Here is a 12,025-nt window from a genome sequence, read left to right as displayed (position 1 = left end):
GGGCGCTACAACTACTGAGCCTGCACTCTGGGGCCCGCAAGCCACAGCTACTGAGCCCATGCACCACAACTACTGAAGCCTGCACGCCTAGAGCCCGTGCTCCACAATAAGAGAAGCCACCACAATGAGAAGCCCGTCGACACAACTGGAGAAAGCCTGCGCGCGGCAGCAAAGACCCAACGCAGCCAAAAATAAATAAATAAAATAAATAATTTTTTTAAAAAAATGCATGCAAAGATTCAAGATGTCATTGTGAGTCATGAGGATAAAGATAAATTGTTTTCATTTTTTCTGTTATCAACCAATTTCCACATAACTACAATGTCCTTTGCAAAACACCCTATAGTGTTTTTTAAAAAATAAGTTTACGACTGTAATATAAGAACAGCCAGAATTTTATTAGGAAGAAAGTCAGTAGGGTAACAGTATCTTTAGGAGAGTAACAAGTCTTCCACTTCCAAATTCAAGAAAGGGGCAATAATCTCCCGCAGTTCCCACATTCTGCGGCACCCAAGCATTGTAGGGAGCACCTTTTCAAAAATAAACGTAGCATCAAAAAATAGTATGTAACACGAAAGTCCGGTGAAGGTGAGGACATAAACATGATGAAAATCCTCAGTGCACATTTCTTAGAAGGAAAGAAAAACATCTGTGTTAAGAACATTCTGAAGGATATAGAGAACAAATTAGTGGTTACCAGTGGGGAGAGGGAAGGGGGGAAGGGCAAGATAGGGATAGAGGTTAAGAGACACAAACTATTATGTATAAAATGAATAAGCAACAAGGATATATTGTATATTACAGGGAAATATAGCCATTATTTTGTAATAAATTTTAACGCAGTATAATCTATAAAAGTATTGAATTACTATATTGTACATCTGAAACTAATATAATATTATATATCAGCTATACATCAATCAATTGATAGATAAGTAAACAAACAAACAAATAAATAAAAGAATGCCTAGAGGGGTGGGATAGGGACGGTGGGAGGGAGGGAGACGCAAGAGGGAAGAGATATGGGAACATATGTATACGTATAACTGATTCACTTTGTTATAAAGCAGAAACTAACACACCATTGTAAAGCAATTATACCCCAATAAAGATGTTAAAAAAAAAAAAAAAAGAACGTTCAGAAGAAAACCGCACTGATGTGACTCCTGGTTCCTCCACCCATGTAGCTCTATAAATTCAAGCAAGTAACTGAATTTCTCTTAAACTCTGTTGACATCTGCAAAAGAAGGAACTTGGAGTAGATGGACCTAAGTCCATCCTAGGGCTGGCACTGGAATTCTAAGATTCTAAAGCCATGAAACAATGAATCCCTGGGTTACTGTGAGGCTCTTTCCTTTGAAATACTCTTCTCACACTCTAGCAGTTATTGCCATCTCTACCTCACTTGGGAGGTATAGGATGCCTATTTGGGAGGAAATAAAGGCGCAGGCAGTTAGATTTTCCTCAGGGTACAAAATACCATGTGACAAGTGGAATTCAGCTCTCTCTATCAACAGTTTTATCCCAGCACCAGACATGCCCTTTTTGTATTTTATTTATTTGCTTTGAAGTCCTTGCATTATTATTTTCTAATTATAAATGCAATACATGATTGGGGTAGAAGATCTGGAAAATCCAGAAGAACACAAAGAACAAAAGAAATGTCACAGATAATCCAGTTGCTTGGAGATAATTACCTTCTATAACAGGTTTCAAAGAGCAAATCTAGAGCACAGTTAAAGCTAGCCATGGATCTATGTTGTGACCCAACTCAGTGGATTCCATGAACCTGAGCCAAGTTTCTTGGCATTATTGCCACTGGCTATCTCTTGGCAGTTACACAAATCATTGCTTCTACTTCACACATTTATTAAAGAGCCAATGTTCCTAAAATACTCTATTATGAAGAGACTGTGATGGCTGCCAAGGTGAAGCAGAGATGTTCTGTCCTCAGGGAGCACTAAATCTAGATTTGTTCTTTCTTATGAAAAGAAAAATGACTCACTACCAAAACATATCTAGTAAATAAATACTGTCTTCCTAAATCCCAAAATTAATCATCTTCAGAAATGCTAAGCTGGAACATTCTCAAAGAAACACATTTTAACATTAATTCTAAAAAAAAATTTTTTATTTGGCTGTGCCAGGTCTTAGTTGCCGCATGCGGGATCTAGTTCCCCGACCAGGGATCAAACCCAGGCCCCCTGCATTGGGAGTACAGAGTCTTAGCCACTGGACCACCAGGGAAGTCCTAACATTAATTTTTAAAAGAGAAAAATCGTTTTTTTCTAAATTACAGATAACTTGGAAAACAGAGAAATGAAAAAACTATAATCCCATCACTTTAATATAATCAGCTAAGTTTTCTTTTTTCTTTCTTACCTTTCCTCCTTTGATTTATTCATTCTTTCTATTTTATTTTAATTTTTGGTTTTTTCTTTTATTTTGTTTTTCTTTGGTTTGTTTCTCTTTTGGTTTAGAATGTGTCCTTCTAGTTTGCCCTTTCTTTCAATGAACACTTCAGGTATGGATGGATTCAGATCTATTTCTTGATACTACTGAATCACTTGATTTTTTTCTTTTTTGCGGTACGCAGGCCTCTCACTGTTGTGGCCTCTCCCGTCATGGAGCACAGGCTCCGGATGTGCAGGCTCAGCAGCCATGGCTCACGGTCCCAGCCGCTCCGTGGCATGTGGGATCTTCCCGGACCGGGGCACGAACCCGTGTCCCCTGCATCGGCAGGTGGACTCTCAACCACTGCGCCACCAGGGAAGCACTACAAAACATTCTTAAATGTTCCTTCTTGCACGCTCCAGGGCTTACTATTCAGGGATGTTCTCCTTTGAAAACTGCAAAGATGTGGATGCCTGGGGATCTTCTTGTTGAACGTGATCTCTTTCTTGCTCAGCTTGTTCACTCTGCAGGTCCCGGTCATGCCCAGCCTCCAGCTCCAACATATCCTGATAAAGATCATGAAGAAAGCAAAGCAGAACAAAAGGGTTATCACAAGAGGTGGTGGCCCCCCTTCTCTGGGGGCAAGCACATAGCCCCCTCTGAGGCTGGAGTCTTCTGATGCATCTGTGAGGTAGGCTGACATGCCCTCCTGCTCTGTGACAGAGGAAGGCTGGGGCAGGGACATGGAGAGTAGAGAGAACAGATCAGTTTCTTATTGAAATATCTGTGTACATCACTGACCAAGTCAATAGGAATAACATTCACATACCTCTACAAATTGCCTTCATGTACATCATTTCTTTTAATTCTCGTGATAGCCCTGAGGTGGATAAAGGTAGGTACTGAAATCCCCTGGGCCATTCCTATTTGGTGATTTGGTCAAGGTCATATGGTGTAGTGAGTTAAGTGATGACCCCAAAATGATATGTCCATGTCCTAATACTAGGCCCTGACAATGTGACATTATTTGGAAAAAAGAAAAAAGAAAAAGGGAGGGGTTTTTGCTGAGGTAATTAAGTTAATAAACTTGAGATGAGATTATCTTGGATTACCTGGGTGGGTCCTAAATCCAATGACAAGTGTCCTAATGAGAAACAAGAGGAAACAACACAGAGAAACTCTTGTGAAGACGGAGGCAGACTGGAGTTTATGCAGCTACAAACTAAGGAATGTCTGGAGCCAGCAAAACCTGGAAGAGGCAAGGAAAGATTCTCCCCAGGAGCCTTCAGAGGGAGCGTGGGCTCGCTGACCCCTTGATTTTGGAATTCTGGCCTCCAGAACTATGAGAGAATACATTTGTGTGTGTGTGTGGTTTTTTGTTTTTTTTTTGCGGTACGCGGGCCTCTCACTGTTGTGGCCTCTCCCGTTGAGGAGCACAGGCTCCGGACGCGCAGGCTCAGCAGCTATGGCTCACGGGCCCAGCCGCTCTGCGGCATGTGGGATCTTCCCGGACCGGGGCACGAACCCGCGTCCCCTGCATCAGCAGGCGGACTCTCAACCACTGCGCCACCAGGGAAACCCTGTGTGTGTGTGTGTGGTTTTAAACCACCAAGGCTAATTTGCCATAGCTGCCACAGGAAACCAATCGACATGGCTGGTAAGTATATGGACTAGAACTTGAACTAGGTTTTCTCATTCCAAAACCATGGAATTGTATTTAGGACTTGGGTTCAGGTTAAAGAATACCTAGTCCCTACCGTTGGCACTCTCACAACCCAGTGTCACCTCACCAGTGATGTAGGTTTATTATCACATTTACAGATGAAGAAACCAAGGCTAGATTTTCCAAGTATTACGTGACTGCACTATCTCTTAGCTACCTCTTCATGAATAAAAAGCATCCATCATTTCAATTTCTTTCCACCATATCTTTGACCAGTATATTCAAAAGCAGCAGACACGCTGTGATGTAGAGAAAGACATCACACTGGAAATCAGAGGACCAGAGGTCTAAGTCCTGTCCTACTGCTGTGGATGTTGAACAAGTCACCTAACCACTGTAAAGCTCAGCTTCCTGGCCTGCAGTAAGAAAATTGGGCCAGATCATCTCTAGAGTTCTATGTCCAGTAATTGATGGTGATATTTCTTATCTTTATCGGTCATTTCATGGTAATGGTTAATATACTGCAAAAGAGTCAAAAGGCAGGAAGTAGAAACAAAAAGAGTTTTTAAAATCTGCAGGACCGAACACATAAAGAAATGTGTGTTTTTTAAATAACAGACTAAACGTGTACTTGCACGAAATACACAGTCTAAGGGCATTCTTTTCCATTTACATGCAGCTCTTTGAAGAGCTCACATGTCTCCATTTGGATGTTTCCTAGGCACCACAAACTCAGAAAGTAAAAAATGGAACTCGTCATATTTCCCCTCTACCTTGTTCGGGTTCCCCACCCTTGCAAATGGTCTCCCTATCCATCCAGATGCCTCTGCCAGAAACCTGAAAGAAGTTCTTGAATTGCCACGGGAGACATTCTTTTCCCTCTTCATTACCTACGTTATATCCACTTTGTGCATATCCACTAATAATACCTGTCATTTTAATTGGTGTACTTTTTTCCCATCCCCCCAGCATCACTGCTCATGGCATCCCAGACAGGCCCCTACTTTGAGTCCTCCTCAGTTCTTGACTCCTGTTGATGTCCTGGCTTCCCGTCTGCATCCTGCTCTATCCCTACCTCAGTGTCCTGCCTGCCTGTCATGCCTTTTCCTGCACCCTTCCTCTCTCACAACACAGTTTCTCTTTGGCTTCATTATCTTTGCATGTGCTGTTCCTTCTTTCTGAAACGCTTTTCTTCCATCCAGCTCATCCTTCAAACCTCAGTTGTCACATCCCCAGTCTTCTCCCTGTACAGCCCTCCCTCCTGTGTACTTCATAGCTCATCTGCTACTTCTAGGATGGATCTTACACAGTCACGGTCTCGTCTGAGTCCCTCGTAGCGTGTGAGCTCACTGAGGGGAAAGGATTTTATATATATGTATCCTAGCACCTAGGGGATCCTCAGTAAGTGCTTTTAGAATACATAGGCTTCAGAAACAGGCAAATACATTCTGCTTGTGAGAGATGCAAACAAAAGCAGGAAATAGGAAAGTCTGTTCACTGACCTGGCATCCAAAATCGACACTGTATGTAGCAGTGCCAGGGATTAGCAATGTGAAACCAGAGCAAAGTATTCATTTCTAAGTATTTTAGGGGGCTTTGATGGGTAGACATGGCAGCTTTGGCAGTCTGGTTAAAAAGCCTATTTTGTTAATTAACCCAACAATTTTTTCTTTACTCCTCTTAATTCTTTGTCCATTTTCTGGACCTGTCCTTTAAATCTTTCTCTTATAAAAGACGAAGATAAGATTATGCAAAGTAGAGACCTCCTGGTTTGTTTTCAGAGAATAAGAGAATAAGGTGTCTTCCTCAAGAAGTCATATATTTGTCCTTTTGTTAGCAGATAGCCAAATTTTTTAATAATTATTTGTTAATTATGTGATTGCCTATGATTTATTTGTATGTAATTGTAGAATTTTCCATACAAACAGACATGAGGAAATACAATCATAAATTTTAAAAAATATTTTGTTAAACCGTTATGCCCTGATTTGAAGTTTGTAAGAAATAGTCTATAACAATGCCTTATACCCTGAGAGTGTGGACTATTTGATAAACTCTTCCAGAGTGAATAATTTTATTATCTAATTAGACTTATTCTGTCCTAGGCCAACAAGTGATGATATCACCATTCACTGACTAACAGGATTCAGCAGGGTTCACTGAACCACAAGTACAAGGAAGTTGTCCTGGAAAAGTAGGTCTAATGGTAGCAGCCCTTACCTGGAGTCCAGGGACAAGACCCCTGCAAAGAATCAGATGACACTATTTATAGAGTTACACCTTCAATTCATGTGTTCTCTAAGATCATCCCTACGATCACCTCAATTTCCCTATTTTCTTTTCCCATCCTAAGACTACTCTTCTAATTCAGTTCCTATTATTTTTTTTTTATAACAAGTATCTGTTTGTCTGTCTCTTTCCACTTTTTGTCTTATTATTATCTATACTCCACACGTCTAACTCCATTCCTTCACACCTTCTATCCCCTTCTATTTCTTTTTTTTTTTTCTTTTCCCTTTTTTGAGGTACGCGGGCCTCTCACAGCTGCGGCCTCTCCCATTGCGGAGCACCGGCTCCTGACGCGCAGGCTCAGTGGCCATGGCTCATGGGCCCAGCCGCTCCGCGGCATGTGGGATCCTCCCGGACCGGGGCATGAGCCCGTGTCCCATGCATCGGCAGGCGGACTCCCAACCACTGCGCCACCAGGGAAGCCCCCTTCTATTTCTCTTGTTTCCTTTTTCCTTACTGCAGAGTCCTTGAAGGTAAAGTCCAGTTTGGGATATTCTTTGAGGACCTTTCCTTCTATGGATTGTAGAGTTAGCCATCCTCGTACCCAAAATGTATTCAAAAGAGAAGTAGACAAAGAGATGAATCCTGAGCTTCCATAGGGGGCTGGATAAGCCTAGGAAGAGGAAATACCCACTCCATCATTTCTGTATGTTTTTCTGATGGTTGAAATCACCTTCCTCTATAGCCAATAGCCTGGGGAATCTATGGGGACATCTGCTCATCAATAATAAAAGGGGTCTTGGCCATGCATTTGCTTTCAACTAAATGAAAGCGTAAACCCTCTCCAGGACAATCTCAGGCATTTTGTCTAAATTTCTCCATTCCATGTCAGCTGGGTGATTGAATTTCAGACTGAGAGAGGTTCAGACTGAATTAAGAGTAAATGGGTGCTCACTTCAGCAGCATGTATACAAAAATTGGAACAATATAAGGATTAGCATGGCCCCTGCACAAGGGTGACATTCAAATTCGTGAAATGTTCCATATTTTTTGTGAAAGTAAAAACATCCCATTTTAAACGGCATCAAGAAGAATAAAACACCTAGGAATAAACTTAGCCAAGAAGGTGAAAGACCTATACTCTGCACACTATAAAAAAATTAATGAAAGAAATTGAAGATGATATAAGGAAATGGAAAGATATTCCATGTTCTTGGATTGGAAGAATTAATATTTTTAAAATGGTCATACTACTCAAAGCAATCTACAGATTTAATGCAATCTCTATTATTTAAAATACCCAGGACATTTTCCACATAACAAAAACAAATAATCCTAAAATTTATATGGAACCACAAAGGAACCTGAATTGCCAGAGCAATCCTGAGAAAAAAAGAACAAAGCTGGAGGTATCACCCTCCCAGATTTCAGACTGTACTACAAAGCTACAGTAATCAAAACAGCATGGTACTGGCACAAAAACAGACACACAGATCAATGGAACAGAATAGAGAACCCAGAAATAAACCCACACATCTATGGTCAATTAATCTATGACAAAGGAGGCAGGAATATACAATGGAGAAAAAACAGTCTCTTCAGTAAGTGGTGCTGGGAAAATTGGACAGCTACATGTAAAGCAATGATATTAGAACACTCCCTCACACCATATACAAAAATAAATTCAAAATAGTTTAAAGACCTAAATGTAGGAATGGAAACCATAAAAGAGAACATAGGCAGAACACTCTTTGACATAAATTGTAGCAATATTTTTTTTTGGATATGTCTCCTAAGGCAGAAGAAATAAAAGCAAAAATAAACAAATGGGACCTAATTAAACTTTAAAGTTTTTGCACAGGAAAGGAAATCATCAACAAAACGAAAAGACAACCTATGGAATGGAAGAAAATATTTGCAAATGATATGATCGATAAAGGATTAATATCCAAAATATATAAGCAACTCAATATCAAAACAAACAAACAACCCAATCCAAAAATGGGCATAAGACCTGAATAGACATTTTCCAAAGAAGACATACAGATGGCCAATAGGAACATGAAAAGATACACAACATTGCTAAATTATTAGAGAAATGCAAATCAAAACAACAATGAGATATCACCTCACAACTGTCAGAATGGCTATTATCAAAAAGTCTACAAATAACAAATGTTGGTGAGGATATGGAGAAAAGGGAACCCTTGTACATAGTTGGTAAGAATGTAAATTAGTGCAGCCACTATGAAAAACAGCATGAAGGTTCCTCAAAAAACTAAAAATAGAACTATCATACAATCCAGCAATTCCACTCCTGGGTATATATCCAGAAAAAATGAAAACACTAATTCAAAAAGATACATGCACCTCAATATTCATAGCAGCACTATTTATAATAGCTAAGATATGGAAGCAACCTAAGTGTCCATCAGCATGAATGGATAAAGAAGATGTTGTGTGTATATATACATATATATATATATATATATATATATATACACACACACAATGGAGTACTACTCAGCTGTAAAAAGAATGAAACTCTGCCATCTAAAGCAACATGAATGGATCTACAGAATATTATGTTTAGTGAAATAAGCCAGAGAGAGAAAGGCAAATACTGTATGATATCACATGTGGAATTTAATAAACAATACAAACAAATGTATATAGCAAAACAAAAAGGGACTCACAGATGTAGAAAACAAACTAGAGATTAACTAAAAGGGGGAGGTACAAATTAGGGGTAAGGGATCAAGAGATACAAACTACTATGTATAAAATAGATAAGCAACAAGGATATATTGTATAGCACAGGGAATTATAGCCAATATCTTATAATAACTTTTAATGCAGTATAATCTGTAAAAATACTAAATCACTATACTGTACATCTGAAATTAATATAATATTTTAACTCAGCCATACTTCATTTAAAAATGAGTAAATGGATCTCTCTAATGCATCTATTGGAAGACAATCTGCAATCCAGGGGGCAATTCTACATACAGTAATTTGCTCTGAGGTAAAAAATGTCACAGTTATTTCACAAATCCCAAGGACAAAAATAAGGTAATGCACAATTCTTTGTATGGGAATACTAGTAAGTCCCTTGTGTAATAACAGCAGGCTTCAGAGGAGAGAATGCCTCCATCTTGATTTTAAGCCCTGAACATCTCACACCTATTATGAGGAAACCTTGTGATGATATCCTTGCTGCTTTGAGATATGAAATATGAAATTCCTCTCTTCACCTACTGTGACATTTAAGTCTGTCCCTTACCCATTTTTTAGTCTCCAAATCATGAAGGAAGTCAGTTTGAGAGTTTTCAGAGAAAATGTCCTCATCATCTGATCTGTCCAAGATGTGGTCCATTTTGGTAAATTCCCTTAGCAAACTGTAAGGCACACAACTGAAAAAGATACTGTTCTTATGTCTTCGGTCTATAGCTTAGGCCTGCCCTAAACTACTCTAGAGGGGGAACACTGGATCTTTCCGGCCCCAAAGAGCACCTGGTACGCTTGTACTGATTTCATTCTGTGTGAATAATGTCTAGTGTAGTGCATTACATGAGATAGGAATAGAGAGGCTGGATAAATATTTGTTGACTGAATCAATAAATGATTCAAAGTGAGATTCTGAATTCTGAAGCCATTGCAGCTCTTTGTGTGTATATGCAAATGCGTGTGTAAAATAAACAAATAATAAATAAATATGCTTCTTTAAAAAGTAGAGTTAAAAAAGTGTCATATGCTTCAAAGGAAAGGAGTAAGTCTGTGCTACCATCATGATTTCTAGACCCAAGACGTCCTCCTCCCAACATTTACTAGTTTCTTCTTTATTCTTCCACAGAGATTCTATGCATAAATAAGCAGCTATGTTTATATAAATATATACGTGCCTTTTTAAATACAAATGAGAGGATATTATCCTGGAGTCCATTTCATATTAGTACCTATAGAGCTGCCTCTTTTTAAAAATTGTTATATGGTATTCCATCATAATTTGCTGATCAGTTCTTTATTAATGTTTATGTACACTGTTTCTAATCAAATGCTACTGCAAACAATGCTGCAGTGAATATCCCTACATATCTGTGTGTATATGTACAAGAGTCTCCATTGGATAACCCTAAAAATAGAATTGCTGGGTCAATAGATACGTATATTTTAAATTTTTGATAGATTTTACCAAATTATGCTTTGAAGAGGTTAAATCCATTTACACTTTCAGCAAAAATGATGAGACTGCCTGTTTTCCAACTCCTTTTCTAAAACCATGTGTTAGAAAAGTTTTTGATCTTCGCCAATCTCGTATGTTTAAACTGGTATCTCACTATAGTTTTAATCTCTTTTTATGAGTAAGGTTGAGCATCTTTGCCCGTACGTATAAAACTCATTTGTACTTCCTTTGCTATGATAATCCCTTGCCCATCCCCTATTGGACTATTGTTATTTTGCTGGGCTGCATATATGTGTATAGATGTGCACACACACACTCACACACTCAAGTATACTTTTAAATGAATTGCAATACACTTGTGATGGAGGCCTAAGGCAGTGGTTTCCTATCTGTGGGTCTTGAACCCTGAGTTGGGGGACATTCTATACCTACCCTGATAGAAAGTGGTCCTGGAAAGTGTATAGATTTCTATAGATTCAATAAATACTGCTGAATGTTTCCAAATGTATATGCTACTGTTATTAATAAATTATAAATGGATTTAAAAACATCCTTGATATCATAGTAGCTTTTTTGACATATGAGGGGTTCTGGAAAATCTTTTCCTTTAGAAAAGTTCTTCCAATTTAAAAAGGTTGTTAACCATTGGTTTGTATTAGTATACATTTTTATCATGTATTAACAAATGCATAAATACTTAACAAATATTTATATGAATGTGTGCTTCCTCTACTCTAGAAACCATATTAAATGGTTTATATCTTTAGCAGGTGAAGATGATGAAGGAACAAAACAATCAACATTTTTTCACAAATTGAGATGAGCATCTTGACCATTCCTACTCAACTGATACCTGCCTAACTTATGACCATAGGTCCCTTGACTATCTCACAGGACCTACCACACTAGATATTCGTGAGATCAAAATTAGAAGCATTATAGAGAAGAATGTCAACCCCAACCCTGAACCTGGAAATCTCGTCATGCGGTCCTACCAGGCTGAGGAAGTCTCCAGACAGGACCCCAGAAACTGCCCCTGGGAGCTCAGCCCTGACTTACTTCTGCATTGCACCTTCAGCCACATCGATGTTTTGGAGAAAGCCATTGTTTTTCTCTGTCAATTCTTGCTCCTTCCCAGCTGGCTTCATCTGCAGAAGCATCTTGACACTTAGCTTCGTGAGAGCCATTTCTTCAGCACTGCAGGGGCAATGGTATATTTCTTTCTATTTGTAAATTGATGTTTGTTTTACTCTTTTCCTATCGTTGACAATTATTTCTAATTTCTCACTGCTGTAAACAATATAGTAATGAATATATTTGTTTAGGAATTTTCAGTGCATTTCAGTGCATTCAGTGTATTACTTACTTAGAATACTTCCCTAGAAGTGGAACTCCTGGTAATATGATATACTGATTTTTAAGGATTTAGAAATATATTCCCAAATTACTTTCCTAAAGGTTCAACCAATATATATTACTGGCAGCTGTGTGTGAGAAGAGGCACCTTCATTTCAGTCTGATAGGCAAGTGTTAGCTGCAGAGCAGAGAATTGA

General features: G+C 38.9%; 1 protein-coding gene across 1 annotated transcript; it reads right to left on the bottom strand.

The window, feature by feature from the left end:
* Positions 1-431: 431 nt before the first annotated feature.
* SMCO2 (single-pass membrane protein with coiled-coil domains 2) lies at positions 432-11,659 on the bottom strand (the record flags this gene model as incomplete). Its single annotated transcript, XM_082665297.1, is given in 6 exon segments — positions 432-601; positions 604-628; positions 1,401-1,404; positions 2,824-2,960; positions 9,573-9,687; positions 11,532-11,659. Coding segments are annotated over 6 exon segments (579 nt in total).
* Positions 11,660-12,025: the final 366 nt, after the last annotated feature.

The sequence above is a fragment of the Grampus griseus genome (genome assembly GCF_964374135.1).
Source record: "Grampus griseus genome assembly, chromosome: 11".
Classification (NCBI taxonomy): domain Eukaryota; kingdom Metazoa; phylum Chordata; class Mammalia; order Artiodactyla; family Delphinidae; genus Grampus; species Grampus griseus.
Note: the sequence above shows the minus strand (reverse complement) of the source record. Positions and strands in the feature narration are given on the sequence as shown.